Source organism: Anabrus simplex, chromosome 1 (assembly GCF_040414725.1).
Source record: "Anabrus simplex isolate iqAnaSimp1 chromosome 1, ASM4041472v1, whole genome shotgun sequence".
In the NCBI taxonomy this organism is placed as follows: Eukaryota; Metazoa; Arthropoda; class Insecta; order Orthoptera; family Tettigoniidae; genus Anabrus; species Anabrus simplex.
Genome location: NC_090265.1, coordinates 1611925765 through 1611945253, shown reverse-complemented (window position 1 = coordinate 1611945253; position 19489 = coordinate 1611925765). Strand labels below are relative to the sequence as shown.

The 19489-nt window shown below is 39.7% G+C and overlaps 1 protein-coding gene across 1 annotated transcript in view; it reads right to left on the bottom strand.

The window, feature by feature from the left end:
• LOC136858593 (monocarboxylate transporter 9) overlaps positions 1 to 19489 on the bottom strand; it is a 97919-nt gene that overhangs the window by 42356 nt on the left and 36074 nt on the right. Inside the window, exons 3-5 of the mRNA XM_067138266.2 lie at positions 7376 to 7502; positions 6615 to 6758; positions 1367 to 1662 (exon numbers count right to left, since the gene is read on the bottom strand). Coding sequence (XP_066994367.1) covers positions 1367 to 1662; positions 6615 to 6758; positions 7376 to 7502 — 567 coding nt within the window. The remainder of the gene's footprint in view (positions 1 to 1366; positions 1663 to 6614; positions 6759 to 7375; positions 7503 to 19489) is intronic.

Below are 19489 nucleotides of genomic sequence, written 5' to 3'. Positions count from 1 at the left end.
AGTTCCTTTATATTTAAAGGAGATTACAAATACCAATTTTCACACCTGTAACATGTTAAGTTTATGACATATACTGTGGATATACTAATTTTAAAAACTGCCCCACTCCTTAGCTGAGAGTTCATCATTGAGGCCTTCGGTTCACAGAGTTCCGGTTTTGATTACGGGCTGGGTCAGATATTTTAATCGCGTGTGATTAATTCTTCTGGCTCGAGGACAGGTTGTTTGTGTTTGTCCCAACACTTTCCTCTTCATATTCACTCAACACACCACATTACCAACCACAACGGAATACGCAATAGTAATTACATCCCTACACATAGGGTTGGTGTCACGAAGAGCATCCAGTCATAAAACAGCGCCAAATCCACATGTGCGACACAGTTCACACCCGCGACCCACAGGTGTGGGAAAACCGGTAGAAGAGAAGAAGATACTCATTTTAAAATATCACCTGCTTTTTAAAAATTTTCACCCCCTTAAGTGGATTTTCCAGAAAAAGTGCGTTCATTTATTTTGAATAAAGATTCCAAGTACAGCCTACCAATTTTAACGTCTGTAACTCTTCAGTTTCTAAGATATATGTATCCTCATATAAAGAATTCAACTCCTTCCTCACTTCTTTTCAACCCTCACCCCTTAAGTGGATTTTCTGAAAACAAAAATTTGTGTTCTTTTATTTTAAAGGATATTCCAAATTCCAAATTTTATGTCTATAACATGTTAGGTTTTTGTGATACATTGTACATAATCTCGCTGCTGTAAGCATACTGGAGCTGATGTTGCCATGGTTACGACAGTTCATTTCTTTATCTGATTCCTAGAGCAGGGGTAGTTTGGCTCCAATATCTCAATAACGGTTGGTTTTAGGGCCTTAAAACATGGTGTTCGGGCCCATAGGGCTTACCGAGTTTTGTTCTTTGCATCAAGGGGCTTAAAATGAGCTTTGTCTCGTCCTTGTACGGCAAATTTGATACTTCGCCTATATTAGCTTAGAATTTTTTATCTTCCCACATCGCCCCCCCCCCCCCCCCTGAATTGTTTTGAAAATAAGATATAGCCTATAGCACTCATGGATAATGTATCTTTCTATTAGTGAAAGAAATTTAGAATCGGCCCAGTAGTTCCTGAGATTAGCCATTACATACAAACAAACCTTACCTCTTTATATATTAGTATACAGATAAATCAGGCTTCAGAAACCATTAAATTTTAACTGTTTAGAGAAGAATGTAGAAGTGAAAATTATTATCTTCAGTATCATACTTAATTTTACATTTTTTATTGGAGATAACTGTAACGTGGTTCACTCAAGCTTATGTAATGTTTAAAATATTAAAGAAAAATAATGAATGTGCTGCACCACCTTGAGTTCAGATTTTTCAGATGGATTTTCCTCATCTTCTTTGGCTGGTTTGAGATGCCACTTAATGGGTTGCAGTAACGTTGCACCCACCACTGCATGGAGGGCCACACCTCCCAATATAAGAACTGCTCCTTGGAAGTCGAACTCTCTGAGTAGAAGTTGTACAGCTTGAGGCATGACCATGAAACCCACAGCAGTTCCTGCCATAGACAGACCAATCGCCTGTCCTCTGTATTTGGAGAAGTAATGGTTGAGAGCTACGAAAGTTGATGACCAGCTGAGTCCTACACCAATACCTGAGGAAGCATATTAGGTAAATATATATAAACAAAGAACAAAATATAATGACAGTTCTATAAGACTGTTACAACCAAATGTAATCAAGAGATTGTCAGGGAATTGGAATAAAATCAACAACATTTAATACTTATAGAATCACTGGACAATTAGGAAAGGATACCTATTAACTACATTTTCTAAACTTCATATTATGTAAAATTATTTTTAAAATTGTCTCTTTCAGAGGAAAGCATGCTACTTATAGTGGACACTTTTCTTAAAGAAAGGAGAAAAAAAAAGAAATATAATCCTGTATCCATTCAAATGTATTCTGGATCTGCCACTGGTGGACATTTTGATGCAAGTGTAATGGACTAGTATAACTTGGAAAAAATTCTCTAACACATGGGTAAATAATGAAAATATCAAGCTCAATTATTATTATTATTATTATTATTATTATTATTATTATTATTATTATTATTATTATTACTTGAGAGGTGTGGCTATGAAGTTGCTTACAACTATTATTATTATTATTATTATTATTATTATTATTATTATTATTATTATTAGTATTATTATTATTATTATTATTATTATTATTATTATTATTATTATTATTATTATTATTATTATTATTATTATTATTATTGAAGCCTCCATCGCTCAGGTGGCAGCACGCCGGCCTCTCACCGCTGGATACTGTGGTTCAAATCCTGGTCCCTCCATGTGAGATTTGTGCTAGACAAAGCGGAGGCAGGACAGTTTTTTCTCCGGGTACTCCAGTTTTCCCTGTCATCTTTTATTCCAGCAACACTCTCCAGTATCATTTCATTTTATTAATCATTCATTATTCATTACCCCAGAGGAGTGCGGCAGACTTCGTCAGCTGGCACATTTCCTATCCTCGCCGCTAGATAGTGGCTTCATTCATTCCATGACCCGGTCAAATGAGTGGAAACAGGCTGTAGATTTTCATTATTATTATTATTATTATTATTATTATTATTATTATTATTATTATTACTATTATTATTATTATTATTATTATTATTATTATTATTATTATTATTATTATTATTATTATTATTATTATTACTATTATTATTATTATTATTATTATTATTATTATTATTATTATTATTATTATTATTATTATTATTATTATTATTATTATTATTATTATTATCCATGTAGTTATGTACTACTTTATTTGGTATAAATAGTGATCATATTATGTGTGTGTTGTATGATCTGTCATGTGTAACAAAACATGTGACGTTATGTTAAGACACGTCTGCTGTATGTATATTAATAAGAGTTTATTTAATGTAAGAACACGTAATAGGTAGTATATAATTTATTATTACCTGTAAATAATATATATAAATCCAATGTAATGTTGTGCAACACAGAGTAATAGTCCAGAATAACGCATCTTTTCACTAGAGTTTTACAGAACATTCAATCCATTTGTACATAGGTTATTGGAGAAATTACGAGAAAACATGTTGTCATACTTTTCTAGAAGCCTGGCCAGGCAGTGTATATGAAAAGGCAGTTTTGGGAGTTGGAGTTGAGTTGATAGCAAAACGTGTTAGTGAAAGTTGTTAGTCATGTGAACTCATGTCGCGATTTTGTTGTATTGGTAATTGGTTGACATGCTCATGTGGCATTCTTCTACTTCTTTGCAGCAGTCAAGTGCTCAAAATGGCGGTTCATTAGTATGTGTATGTATATAATCTGTAAATAAAATAATGTACACAGCTGACAGCATCTTGTGTGAGCGTCTTTGTGATATAGTCTGTGCATAGAATCTGTGAGTTGGCTGGAACTTCTCCTAAAGAGGGTTTAAGTGAAATAATGGTGCCTTAATTGTGATATTTATTTCAATTACTTGCCTCTTATTTTCTCTGACTGACCTCTTATTATCCATTGATACTGATGATTTTAGATGTTTGGGACAGGAAGTCTTTCACTTTTTATGGCCTTTTTATTGATTTTTACCTGATTCTCTCATTCTTTGCGGTGTTCAACTCTCCATCTTCCTTATTTGATATTTCTGTGAACTGAAAATCCCTTTGGCCATGTCTGCTAGAATTAAACATGTGATCTAGAGTGGCATGTGGTCTGTAGTACTGGGAAGTCAGTGCAAGGAAGCTTTAAGTCATATATACACACACACACGCAGAGTGGTCAGAAACAACGTCAACTGAGTATATGTGCATTAGAGCGTTGGTCATACTAATAAGTAATTTGAAAAAAATTACTTCGATATCTCACGCCGGTTTCATTTTATCACTGCTGAAGTTAGTCAAGTGAATTCAAATGGGCTTTACGAGGTGGTCTTGCTAAGTCTGCACGAGGCTTGGTCGGGCTTGGAAGCCATGTCCAGAAATGATTACCTAACACTAACACACTATTGGTTTCAGCCAGTGCCACCGTAGCATACTTGCTATGGGGGGAGCCTATCAGTAGGGAGGTCCTTGTTCAGGTCCCTCCCCTGGAGAAGTTTATTTCTTCTACTGGCACTGTCAAGTGCAGATTTAGCAACACCGCCTAGCTAAGCCCACGTGAAGTCGCCCACTTCAACAGCTGATAAAATGACAACGGCGAGATATCGCCATAACTTTTCAAATTACTTATCAGTATGACCAACGCTCTAATGCTCACATCTCCTCATCAATACCAGTTCTTCTACATCCGACCCAACACCCAACGAGCTCATTTCCACTTGCATTTTTTATATATATTTGTTCGAGGCGTCGACCCATGTGGATCTTTTGCCCCTACTGGTACCATATAGTATGAACCTGCATGTAATTGGAATGGCGGTTGTGTGGAATGTTGTGTGTGAGGAAAAGAAGATTAAGGATGTCACAAACACCCAGTCTCCAGGCCAGGGATAAACCCCTGACCCGGCCAGAAATCGAACCCGGGACCGCCGAGTGACAGGCGGACGCGTTGCCCCCTACACTGCGGGGCCGGACCTCATTTCCACTTACCAGCTTCATGAGGAGGGCGGGCATCAACACTCATCGAGGGGGCATCCTAATAGATCTTGATGTGGGAAGTGTAAGACAAGAAGAAAGCCAGATAAGTACATGAAAAGGGATGTGTTGATGCCCCCCATCCTGATGAAGCTGGGGTGCAGAAACAAGCTTGTCAGGGGCTGAAAAGAGATGGCTGTAGAAGAACTGCGAGTAATGAGGAGGGTGCCTATTTATTTGATGATGGCAATGTGTGAAAGACCACACTGACCTGCCACTGTGCTCACCTATTATATGTGCCTCTCTTGTACACACACACACACTCTCTCTCTCTCTCTCTATATATATATATATATACTTGGGTCATTCAAAAATGATTGGCACTACAATTTTTTCGTGTTCACAGGAATCTTCATTGAACAAACTAATATAGATTATATCACAGGTATTCCCTGCCTATGTCTGTGCAATTTTGCTATTGTTCTGGCAGCTTCCATATTTGCGTAGCAAACCATTCTTTGGGGGTATCATGATGCCATTGGTGGACAATTGCATGAAGTTCTACATTGGTGGTGAACTTCTTACCCCTGCATGACCTCTTTCATTGCGTCGAATAGGGCATAGTCGCTAGGTGCCAGATCCGTCAAATATGGAGGTTGTGACAGCACACACCTTCCTCTTCAAATCAATATGGATGATGGTGTGGAGGGTTCCCATGATAGACCTGTTGCCTTCTGTATTTCATCAAACGTAATTCGCCTCTGCCCCATTACAGAGTCATTGAGAGGCTGGGCATTGTTTGGTTTGCATGCAGTTGGTAGTCCCCAATGCTTTTGCGTTTTTCAGCATAGTCCCTGCCGTCTCTGATCTCTTATACCCAATGAAACAAGGATCTGCGGCTTGGTGCTGTTTCCCCACATATGGCTACTAACCTCTTGGGGATGTCTGAAGCAGTTACTCCTACCCTCCAGAGAAACCACACAGTCCACCATTGCCCATGCTTGTCTGCTTCCATGTTGTCTTATCGATATCCACCAGCGTACTCGCAAGCCGAAGCAAGTGATACTGTAATGCACCATCCATGGGAAGCAGCAACACCATCTGGTAGCAGTAGACAGTATCACAGTCTATCTTCACGCATACATTACCACACATTTCGAACTGCTACTTTGCAGGAGTTTTAGTGGGAGTACCAAACAATATTGAACATACTAAATATATATATTGACTTGATTTGTCTTCATGGCTAAATTGTTAGCATGCTGGCCTTTGGTCACACGCTCACATCTCCTCATCAACCCCAGTTCTTCTACATCTGACCCAACACCCAACGAGCTCATTTCCACTTGCATTTTTTATATATATATATGTAGATATTTATATTTATATTTTTATATATATATAGATATTTGATAAGCTGCTGATGATGATGATGATGATGATGATCATGACGATTATATGAACTCAGCTATTGTGTGCAAGCTTTTTAATTTGGCATGGGGGCTGGGCACATGTGTCGTCTCCATCATCATTTCATCCTCATTATGGCGCACAGGTTGCCTAACACTCCCGGCAGTAAAAGCCATTTTAATTTGCCACTTGTATATTGCTTTCCTATTCTTACAAGGAAGTTTCTGGTGTGTTTCTTGCTTTCTAAAAGTATAATCTTAATTATAATGGTAACCTCTTAAACACAGGTTTTTGAATTTGACAAAAAATTCATTTTCAGTATACAGTACAGTAAATTAACTTATCATTTTGAATATAAATGTTTATTGCACCCAGTTATTTAAATAGTCACAAGATGGAGTATAACTTTACTTTTATCAACATGTACAGAACAGTTAAGTTAAAGGGTTAATAAGATTGATAATAATACTGACTTCAAAATACTTGATCTATTTGGAACTAAAAACTGAATATTAATCACAGATTGTTCATTTAATTTATCATAATGATGCTCACTGTATTCTTACCTCCTATAATACTGTATGTAAGCAGTATATGGGTCATACTGCTAGCAGGAGCAGTCAACATTAGCCCCAAAGCACTCAGAAAACATCCACAAATTGCCACCTTCCGGTATGAGTATATCTTTATGAGAGGTCCAATGAACAAACCTGAAACATATATTAGGGTACCGGTACCAACAATTACTGTCACTTTAAAACTTTTTCTATATGAAAAATCCATCTTCAAGTTTTGTTGTTAAGTTTTGATATGATATGACTGGTAACATAAATATTATCTTGAAGATTGATAGTAGTACACAGTATTTCTTCAAAATAACAGTTCATTAAAAATTAAATCAGCAATTCAACCTTTATATGAGTCAGTGATAAACTGATGATGATGATGATGATGATGATGATGATGCTGATGATGATGATGATTGTATTAAGTCAGCTATTGTGTGCAAGCTTTTTAATTTGATGTGATTTAGGCTGTCTGCATCTCAATTTCAAAGTTTGATTTTGCTCTCCCAAATGGAAGAGATACTCACAAATAATTCTTTCCAAAAAGAGATATCAAATTTCAAAGTTTATTTTTGCTTGTCAGTAAGAGATGATGATTTTTGTACACTGAAGAGTCATGCATTGGGATACAGTAAATGATTTACAATATGGAGATATTTAAAAATTCATAGTAGATATAGCTGCTAAAAATATCCAGTCAGCATTGTAATCAATAAAAAATGTGAAGTAGTTTTAAATCAACTTTTCAATGAACAACTTACCTGAAAAATTAATGACAGCATCCATGGTACTCATAATGAGAGAAGCTCCTGTTGTTGCTACACCAAGCCCCTTCAACAAATCTCCAAAGAGTAGACCAAATGATGGTTCAATAGATCTTGTGGCAAGCTGAAAAGGGAGATGAAAATATTGTATTAAATGTATATTCTGAGTAGAGAAAAGAAAAACCCTACTTTCTACAATGCCCAAGATTACTTATTTCCCCTTTTTGGAGACAGGTAAAATAAAAATAAAAGGAGGAAGTACAGAACTATGGTATGTAGAAAGGGTGTCTCGAAACTCAACGGTAAAACTTCAGGAATGGATTCCTCATATACAGAGAAGAAAGAAAGGTTATTTCAAATGGATCCAAAAATGCATAATTACCAAGTTCCCTGACCTTTGCTTGGCCACTGCACTCTCCCAACTTAAATCCCTTGAACTTTTACCTTTTGGAACACGTAAAGTCTGTTGTGTATTTGACTGCTGTTGATGAACAAACTTTCTGTATGCACAATGTGGCAACCTCTCAGATAGTATGTACTAGTTCTCACAATTTCCTTGTTAATGACGGGCAACATGAATGTTACCGAGGATCACCCACTGGCTCGACTGTTGACCAGTAGTAGATGACTCATATACGGCTGTATCGGGGGTGTGGGAGTGATTCTACTGTTGACCAATGGCATGCTTGTTTCTAAAATGACAGACTTCTAGTGGACCGCAGTGTGGACTTCAAAAGCGTGCCAGGCAATAACGAGGAAATTAAGAGAATTTTACTGAGCATTTTTGATTGTGTTTGCCAGTCAATGGAAAGACAGAGTTGAGACTAGTATTCAAGTAGGAGGTCACTTTGAACATTTCATCTGTAAAATGCAAACTTATGTCCTCATACCAAGGTAGTGCAGGTCTTTTCAGGCACACCCCCCAGTCGAGGTGAGCTGCATGTACTATTTCAACGACATACCAGCCTTCCTGCCATTCTTAAATTTCTGGCTGTCCGCGAATCGAACACGGGCTCCTGAGCCTGAGGACGTAATTTCATCTGATATGTGAATAGTGTGTTTCAGCTGATGTTACAAACGTATTCAGTGAATCAGTGCAACATGCATGTGTCGGATTACACTAACATTATTCAATGTCAGGTTACTCTGTAATTATGGATTTCTGAACCCACGTTTTCATACCCTAGATTTTCTCCTCTCTGTATGAGGAATCCATTACTGAAGTTTTGTCCTTGAGTTTTGATACAACTGGTAACATGGACAGTGTCTTGAAGTTCCATAATGGTGTGCAGTCTTTAATAAAATAATTCATCAAAATCGAAGCAGCAATTCAAACATAATATGAACAGGTGATATTATTATTATTATTATTATTATTATTATTATTATTATTATTATTATTATTATTATTATTATTATTATTCTTATTATTATTATTATTATTTATAATATAATCTCCTTGACTCTAGACACGGCCAGCTAGACTCTCACATTGGCATGATGGCAGAAGCACACATTCTGTGTGATACAGTGGAGCTCCCTGGTGTATCAAGGGAAAGTATTCACAATGGCCGAAATGGTAGGAGTATTGACCTAAATCTGATTGATGATATCAGTCGGCAGATAATGGATAATCAATACAAAGAAGAGGTGCATCTTGAGACAGCAAGATCACTGTTAAAGAACATAATGGCTATTCCTCTCAAAAATCTCAAAACGGAAATAAAGAATGGCCTCATGAAGCTGGAAGAAGCTTTAGAGGCTGGAGCAGCATGCAGGATGTTGTGGAAGAAATCTGCAGAAGAACAAAAGCAGAGACCAATTACCATGGAGAATAAGGAATTGTCCAACACATCACTAGTGACAAATGACTCGGAAGAGGAAGATCAAGGAAAATGGGAGACGTTTCTGTCAAAGAAGAAAAGAAAGAAGAAGAGCGAGGATAGGAAGCACGAAGATATTCCAACGAAACAGGCCAGTAATGATCCTGAAACTACAGTGCTTAGCGAAAGTGTGAAACGACCTCAATCTAAATCTAGGAGTCGTACAGAAGCCGTAATTATCAAACCGATGAATGGTAAGACTTTCGCTGATGTTTTGAAGGATATCAGGAACAGGGTGAAGCCTGAAGACAGTGGAACAGGCATTCGATCCATCCGTAAAACAAGAGCTGGAGCTGTCCTTATTAAATTCAACAAAACAACTAAGATTGAAAATAGGGAGGTATTCAGTAATTCTCTGAGAGATGCCCTCGGACGTGATGGCGATGTAAAGGCGTTAATCCCCCGAACTACACTGGAGATTCGAGACATGGATGGCGTCACTGCCGCCGCAGACGTGGAGGAAGCTGTAAGACGAGATTCCGGAAATCCCCATGGAGAACTTAAAATATCGGTCTCGAAACCAAACAGCTGGGGACAGAAACTTGCCATCTTCGAAACCAAAGACGAGGACGCTCAGAAATTACTGGAAGCAGGAAGAATTAAGATAGGATGGCTATACTGCAGAGTAAGAGCTAGAACCATGTTACCTCGCTGCTTCCGATGCCTATCATATGGTCATCTGGCAAAAAACTGCACAGGTCCCGACAGAAGTAATCTGTTTTAAGTGTGGAGAATCTGACCACAAGGCAGTAGACTGTAAAAAGAACAATCCACGATGTATGCTTTGTACAGACAAGGGTGTTAATGAAGCTAAACGAAATCACATTCCTGGATCGGGAGCATGTGCAATATTTCGTGAAGCTCTGGAGAAAGCAAAAAGTCACAGTAAATGATGCGAATACTTCAAGCAAACATGCACAGGAGTCAAACAGCTAACGATCTTATGACACAGCTGATTTACGAGATGGAAGTAGACATCGTTATTATTAGCGAACCATATCAAGAGAGGGACCATCCAGGGTGGTTTGTGGATAACCTCGGAACAGCTGCAATTTGGATACCAGATCTAGGAAAAGTCCCAGTAACACAGCATGGATGCGATGACGGTTTTGTTTGGGTACAGACTGGGGGAATCACTATTGTAAGCTGTTATTTTACGCCAAATGAATCTGTTTCCAACTTTCAGATGAAAATTGATGGTCTTGAGGATGTAATACGCAGAATGGAAAAAAAAACTAGTGGTCGCTGGTGACGTAAATGCTCAAGCGTTGGAATGGGGCATGCCACAAACAGACTCCAGAGGACGTCGTATAATGGAGATGGCAGCCAGAACGGGTTTGGTGGTCAACAACATTGGAAATGTGCCAACATTCCGACGGCCAGGATGCCAGGGAACAATACCGGATGTAACCTTTTCATCAGAGGATATTACGCCTAAGATTTCTGAATGGCAAGTGATTGAGAACTATACGGGGAGCGATCACCAATATATCATCTTTCGACTTCTTCAAGAATCTCCTCAAGAAAGAAACATCTTGCGCAGACCAGCACGGTGGAACGTAGCCGGTATTGACAAGGAAACGTTCATTGATGTAATACGGAATGGAATGGAGAACATAACTGAAAAATGTTCTACTCATAGAGGGAAAGAAGCAGCTGGTGTATGTGTTGAACTCACTATGCAGCTAATCCATCAAGCATGCAACGCCTCAATGCCCCGAAGGAGGCCGCGAAATAGCAAGCGCCCAGCGTACTGGTGGACCGAAGAGATTGCTGAACTGAGAAAGAATTGTCTGCGACTTCGACGCAGGGCTCAGAGGATGAGAGGCAGTCAAGAGAATACCTCAGTCACAGCGGAGTACAAGTCAGCGAAGAAGGAACTCCGTAATGCAATCAGAAAAAGTAAAACCGATAAATGGTGGGCACTGGCTAAAGAAGTAGAAGATGATCCATGGGGACAAGGTTATAAGATTGTAATGAAGAAACTCGGGACATTTTCAACCCCGAGTGCGGATCCGCAAACAATTAAATAAATTGTGGATACACTATTCCCAGACCATCCAGAGAGGATTGACTGTGATGACGAAAAAGAACTGGATGACATACCCCTCTTCACTGTAGAAGAGCTGAATAGAGCTATTAGCTCTCTTAGAAACAGGAAAACTCCAGGACCAGATGGTATACCTACAGAAGTGTTAAAGATAATAGCAGAACTATGTCCAGAACTGTTGCTGAATATGTACAATCATTGCCTGCAAACGGGTGTTTTTAGTCCCCGATGGAAAATGGCTCGTTTGGTTCTGATCAGCAAAGGAAAACTTGGCGGTTATAGACCTTTATGTATGCTGGACACAGCCGGAAAAGGCCTGGAGAAACTTCTGCAGCCCAGAATCCTCTCAGCAGTTCAACTAGCAGGGGATCTATCTGTTCGCCAACATGGATTTCGGAGGGGACACTCGACGCTGGATGCAGTGTGGGAGGTGGTGAATACAGCAGAAAGGGCACAAATGGGCAATCATCATTCCCGTAAATTGACACTTCTTGTGACCCTGGATGTGAAAAATGCCTTCAATTCGGCAAGATGGAGCGACATGTTGGTAGCTCTTGAGGAAACTTTCAAGCTACCACAATATCTTATGCGCATAATGAGAGATTACTTCAAAGATCGCACTCTGTTGTATGATACGGAAGATGGAGAAAAGACAAAACGCCTGACGGCTGGTGCAGCGCAGGGATCGATCCTTGGTCCAGATCTTTGGAACATAATGTATGATGGCTTGTTACGTTTGGAGATGCCAGAGGACACGAAGCTTGTGGGCTACGCCGATGATGTGGCCGCCTTGATAGTAGCTCGTAATGTTGAAATGGCTCAAATCAAACTGAACCAGGTGATGCGGCGCATAAAAGAATGGATGATGAACCACAGTCTAACATTAGCCGAACACAAAACGGAGATAGTTCTTCTGACGAGGAAAAGGATTGAAACTCTTGTACCAATGACTGTTGGAGAGTTAGTGATTGAAACATCTGCGAGCACAAAATATCTAGGAGTGACACTTGACTCCAAGCTCACATTCTGGAATCATATTCAGAGAACGACAGACAAGGCAGTAAAATACATGACTGCACTTAGCAGATTAATGGGAAATATTAAAGGTCCGAAATCCAGCAAACGACGTCTTCTCATGTCGACGGTTCAGTCAGTGCTCTTATATGGCTCTGAAATCTGGGCTGAATCCTTGAGATTCGCTTGGTATCGGAGAAGGATAGCTGCCGTACAACGGAGAGCGGCTTTACGTATTGCATGCGCATACCGCACGGTCTCCGAGCCTGCAATCCTCACGGTGGCAGCAATAGCCCCAATAGACCTACTTGCATTGGAGCGACATGAAATCTGGCGAACCCAAGGAGAGCTGGGAAAGAAATGTGCAAAGAAGCGTGCCTTCAGTCAACGGATGAGGCGATGGCAACTCAGATGGGAAAGTGACCCTCGAGGCAAATGGACCAAGCGATTGATACCACGCTTGGATATCTGGGTTGAAAGGGCCCATGGTGAAGTAAATTACTACCTCACGCAGCTTCTAACAGGGCATGGATATTTCCGGAAATTCCTGCATAAAGTGGGCAGAGCGAATGACGCAGCATGCATATACTGTGATGACATTGATGACGTATTTCACACCTTTTTTGTATGCGGCCATTGGACGATTCAGAGAAGATGTGTGGAAACTGAAATAGGAGAATTGACAGCAGATAATATTATTTCGGTGATGCTGCGAAACCAGGAATCCTGGGATCGCGTGGCAGTGTACGTGGAGAATGTCCTTCGTCAGAAGAAGAAGGATTTGGAAGCATACGAACGTTCGTAAAGGAGAAATGAAGAAAGAAGACGTCTGAAAGACAAAGCACGATATCACCCTGAAGTAATGCGAGAGCGGTTCCGGGGTGATGATACACATCGTGGGAAAAGGGTGTGTGGTTTTTAGTGGGTAAGAATCCCACACACTTGTGGAGTGCGGACCCTTCACAAGTGTCTTTTTGAAGATTTTCCACAATCCCTCGTAAAAAAAAAAAAAAAAAAATATTATTATTATTATTATTATTATTATTATTATTATTATTATCATCTATATATTTTAAAAATTATGAAAACTAAAGTCAGTCAGTCCGGCCATTCTATCTGGTCGATTTCCTTAATTTTTTTTAACTGAAAAGTATTCATGCACAGATTTGTCATCAGGTACTATAAATCGCTTAACTTCCGCCTTCCTTAAATTATTTGATTTTTTCAATTTTTTGTCTCTTTGAGGCAATCATATCTTTAGTTCTAATTAAGGTACGGAGTTCGTTTGGCCTAAGAACGCTCAGTGGATCACGGTCTTTCAATTCAGCTCTTAACTATTCAAATCTGCCTGCTGTCATTTCTTGATGGATACAGTACTTTTGCATTCATCTCTTGGCACAGGCCAGAGTAAAGTGTAGCTTCCACCGAAGTCCCAGTCTCATCCATGACTGTGACAATATGGAAGTTGCTGGGATATGGGTAGTGCTGAATAATGACATTCAGAGCACGACTAGTGCATCTGAGTGTTATGAAAGGTGCTGCTCATAGGGTCAGTTGTGCTACAATAGTACTTTCTGACCCAGTGAGGAAAGCAATGGCAAAATACCTCACTCCTCATCTTGCCCAGTACGCCTCATTTTGGTGCTGCCATTGGTTTTTGGGGTTTCCTTATAACCGCATAACCTTTGGTGGTACTATTTGAGGATCCAACCAGCCTCTGGGCTGATGACCTAACAGACAGACAACTATTCAAATGGGTTGATTCTGAGAAAAGTTATGAGTGCACATTCAATTTGACGTCTCATTTCTTCAACATTTTTTCTCATTGAAGCAATCATATCTTTCATTCTAATTGAGGTACGCAGTTCGTTTTGGTCTAAAAACACTCAGTGGATCAAGCGCTTTCTTTTGAGGCAACAACTACTTAAATTGGTAGATTCTGAGAAAAGTTATCAGTACATTTGTCTCCATGACGAAGATCTTTGAAGGACTTTTTAACAGTTCAGCGCGTAGTGTTGTTCCAAGGAACGTTTAATTCAATTTCTTTGTGTGGTGTATTTTCAAGTGTTTTGTTGACATAATATTACATTCTATTACCACAGCAGATCATGTGCTTTATTTCATTAACTCGAAACTTTGCAAATACATCCGTGAGGAGAGTAATGAGCACCATACTTTGTACATTGTGGGCGGAGCCAGCAGGAAACTGCTCGTTATTATTATTATTATTATTATTATTATTATTATTATTATTATTATTATTATTATTATTATTATTATTATTATTATTACAACCTGCTTTATGTCGCATGAACACCGCTAAATCTTATGGTGACGATGTGATAGGAAAGGGCTAGGAGTGGGAAGGAAGTGGGCGTGGCCTTAATTAAGGAGGTACGGCGCCAGAATTTGCCTTGTGTGGAAATGGGAAACCACAGAAAACCATCTCCAGGGCTGCCGACAGTGGAGTTTGAACCCGTTACCTCCAGAATGTAAGCTCAAGAACATTTTTCCATGTCGTAGAGTCCCTTGCTGGCTACGGTCTCAGCTGCATCTATGCATTCAGGTTTGACTACAGTACTGCAATGCCTGAATGTTTCCTGATAGGAGAGTGATTTTGATTTGTAAGTGTTCTGACATAGTATGAATGCTGTCTCCATTTGTCTCACCCATTCTTCAATTGTTGCCTTTTATTATTATTATTAGTAGTAATATTTTTGTTCTTGTTATTGTTGTTGCTGTATGACCTCAGCTACTGAATGCAGGCATTTTAATTTGGCACTATTTAGGCTAACTGCATCTCACTTTTGATGTTCGATTTTGCTCTCTCAAATGGAAGACAGTATCGTAGCCAGGATCGACCGATAGGGGGTGGGGGTGGGTTATAGTATTACAAAATGATGATCGAACATAATTAAGGTGCTTGTGCGCATGCGTGTCATAAGGACAATGATACAAGTAAATGTTGATATTCAGATTGCAGTACCGGGCACACTACAGAATCATAGACCAGGCGAGTTGGACGTGCGGTTATTGCCACGCAGCTGTGAGTTTGCATTCGGGAAATAGTGGGTTCGAACCCCATTCTTGGCAGCCCTGAAGATGGTTTTCCGTGGTTTCCCATTTTCACACTAGGCAAATGCTGGGGCTGCACCTTAATTAAGGCCATGGCCGCTTCGTTCCACTCCTATCCCATCATTGTCATAAGACCTATCTGTGTCGGTGCAACATAAAACAAATTGTAAAAGAAAAATATCTTCCATTAAAATACAGAACAAGAACAATATAATCAAGGTGAATAGTTTTACGGTGAATGGTATGTTCAGATTACAATCTAAAATCCAACTTTTGGAGCTTCTTTGAAAATAGGTTCAAGAAATCTGTTGGTTTTACGTAGGTCGAGTCATAGTCATGGCAATTATTTTTTTCTCGCGAACAGGAGACAAATGGAAAATTCTATATTCCCATGGAGGGAATTAGATGTTTTTCGCCAATAGAGCATGTCAAAAATATATCAGATGTAAGGCTTTTCAGGCGTTTGCTCTATTAACCAGCGTTTCGTCTTAGGTCTGACACTAGACTCATCAGAGTGGGATGTGTCAGACCCTACCCACTGACGCTCGGGTGTATGCAGGTGAACTTATCATAAGCCTTTATAAGAGGCACAGTATCTCCACAATTCGGAATTGCTAGGCGAGCAATAATTCCATTGTGGAGATTTATCTCCCGTTTGCAGTTATCAGACTGTGCCCACTCCTACTCTGATGAGTGTAGTGTCAGACCTAAGACGAAACGCTGGTTAATAGAGCAAACGCCTGAAAAGCCTTACATCTGATAATAGGAGATAACACGGAAAATCTAAGATATGCATTTGGAAATGTACGGTATGTACTTGCGTATGATGCCACTAGATAGTGTATATAAACAACAGTGTGGGTCTAAGCATGCCCCCAAGTTCAGTGTGTGAGTGAGAGCGTCAAAAAATGGAAGTCAACAAGCAGGAGCAACGATCGTATATTAAAATAACAGTTCTCCGTGGCAGAAATGCATGTCAATGCCATGCAGAGCTGCGGGAAGCTTAAAGTGTGCATACCATGCCCTATAGAACAGTGGCGAGGTGGGTGGAGACGTTCAAACGGGGTAGAGTATTAACTGCCGATTTGCGTCTGCCCCACCGCTGGCAACGTACAGTAGAAACCTTGAGTGATTATTTCGAAGGTCGAAGGTCTCTAACCAGTGGAGACCTGTCCTTTGTATGTACTCTTGTGTATTTGCTGTCTATACCAAAATGAAACAATGTTTACCAATGGCCTGTGTTCTGTCACTTTCCTTCGAGAATCTCCTGAAGTCAGAATTTGTCTTCAGGCACTATGCATAAGTACATGCCCTATGTTTCCAAATGCATATCTTAGATTTTCCGCGTTGTCTCCTGTTCGCGAGAAAAAAAATAGTTGTAATGACTTATGACTCGACCTTCGTATAATTAAGTCTCTGTAAATGTTCAAAAGAGTCAACTCCTTGAATCGACTTTCACTTTTTTATTGCCAGTCTCTGTTTAATTTCATTTCTAAGAATTCCATGGGTGGGAGGGGTTGAAACCCCCCAGTAAGCCTCCTCCCCTTTGGCTATGCCCCTGCAGAAGAGAAACTGGAGCTCCTGTAATGAGGAAACCACCCACTTTGAAGTTAAGAAAACACAATGTTGAAACTGTTGAACACTGTGTCTAGTTTGCAAGTACATTATATCTGCAGTTGTACACAAGGATAGGATAAAATGTGTTCCTTTAACTGATAGAAAATGCAGTCTCTGCTGATGATGGTGGTCTACAGCAGATGCAGATAGAAGTTAGATACGGTATCATAAAATGGTCATTTTCAGAGTTTACATATTTATCATAGACTTTTAACTAGCATCATGAACAGCAAATTAAGAATGAGTCGCTGCATTGATCACTTAGGTTCTCTACAAATGAAAATCCACAGCCTCTTTCCAGTCATTCGATCAGGTCAGGAAAGGAATGAATGAAGCCCGCATCTAGCCGCGAGGATAGGAATTGTGCCGGCTTCCGAAGTCTGTCGCTCTCCTCTGGGGCAATGGTTAATGACTGACAGATGCAATGATAATGGAGAGTGTTGTTGGAATGAAAGATGACATGAAAAATAGGAGTACCCGGAATGAAACCTGTCCCGCCTTTGCTTTGTCCAGCACAAATCTCACATGGAGTAACCGGGATTTGAACCATGGATCCCAGCGGTGAGAGGCCGGCGCCCAATCGCCTGAGCCACGGAGGCATTACACTAAAGTTCACTACATCAAAATCAGAAACAAACACCGTAGGTATGAAAATCTACTCATGACGAACATCTTTATTAATACAGTTTATCAATATGTTCTTTAGGCAGTGGTTGGACATCTGATCAATAGTGGATTGAATGTCACCGGAGGTCAGTAGCATTTGAGGGTGTTAAGATGTGACATGTCCATGTCGTTGGGTTCTGGCACGCTCCCATGGAAGAAAATTCTGACAACCTGAAGTCTGTTAAAATATGTAGCAATTGAAGGGATGTTAAATAAATAATTCCATTTATTTAATGGGCCAATTAAGGACCACGATGTTCAACTTTACCGCTTAGAGTAGGCCTTGATGTTTTCCCAGTAATCACGCATCCTCTGGCTATGCTGTTCCTTTCTCTCCTTCGTCTAGAGAAGAGGTGCTCAGCTGGGTGCCTGTTGAGACTAGCCCAGTGCGGCCGGGCTGGTATCACATAAATGCGGGCAGCTTATGTAGCAAGCATACGTCAGAGTGAAGCGAGAGAGCGAACACACTTTGTACGGAATGGTACAGTTCGATTGTGATTATGAAGCTCTCCTCCACTACGCAGCGAAATGCTGACTGGGGTACAGTATCTTTTTTAAACGTTATAATCGCAAGAAAACCTACTTTTCCAAGAAATTCAAGTTTGATTTATACTGCACTCGATATAAACAGTCAGTTTTATTTTCTTATATTGATTCATTCAAAGAAAACTGACACATTATAATTTTTGTGTTAATACAAAGGTACAGGGTCTACGCATACAAGCTACGATTTACAATTCCTTGGATGGAAATGACAGTATTTCCATTTAAAAAGTAAAACTCCTGTTATTCATTTAAGTAAAAAGTAATATAATTACATACAGCAATAATGATTTTGCACAGTGTTTCAGTGTTCTATAACTTTCCCTGTTCACTGAATTTCTGAAATTAGTACGGTATTTAAAATTTAACAGGCGTCCGATGATAACAGCTAGCCTCTAAATGGAGAGAGGGAGTTTCATCACGAGTAAGGACATAGACATGGGCGCCCGCAAGGGGGGGCACTTGCCCCCCCCTGGAATTTTAAAGATGTTGATGTTCAATTGTTTAATATCATACCAGATTATTTCATAAATTGAAATTACTGACAGTCATCTAGCATATGTTATAACTGGAAGTTTCTGTAAACAATTTAATGTTGCTGACGTTATATTGGTTTTTATATTCAAGAAAATTGTTAATGTGCCCCCCCTGGAAAAGATCCTGCGGGCGCCCATGGACATAGATATTTACTATCCAAGATTAAAGTAAAACAACAAAGTAAATGTATCTAACAGATAGATGTAGTCTACAGTATGCCTTCAAATAATTAACCTCACTGATTGGGTTGTTGGTGAGTTTATCGGATAATTTAAACCCAAACAACCACAAGCCACAGCTTATCCACCTTAATTATGTATTATATTAGAACTGTTTCTGAAGCACCTCTTAAAATGTAATACCGGTAGTGAAAATTGTGATTCATTACGTACCCCTAAAAATACTTGATGTTGTAGGCCTAACTCTTTATTGTATCCGGTCAAAATACATAAACTGCTATGAACATACATAACTTACTTCTTACAACGCATATTGAAAATGACGTGGATTTCTGCCCTCTTTCTTTCATTATTGTTTGCCTCCATTTCAAACTCGGGTATCGCAGCTGAGATCGAGAGTGACAGGGAGGACTTCCCCAGCCGTCACGGCCTGTGACGTAGCCACAACGTCACTGTGGTTGAATAGCATACGTTCATCGCCTGCCAGCCCGTCCACTTACAGAGCTGGGCGCCCGCGGGACGAAATGCCCTGCATGAGCACCTCTGG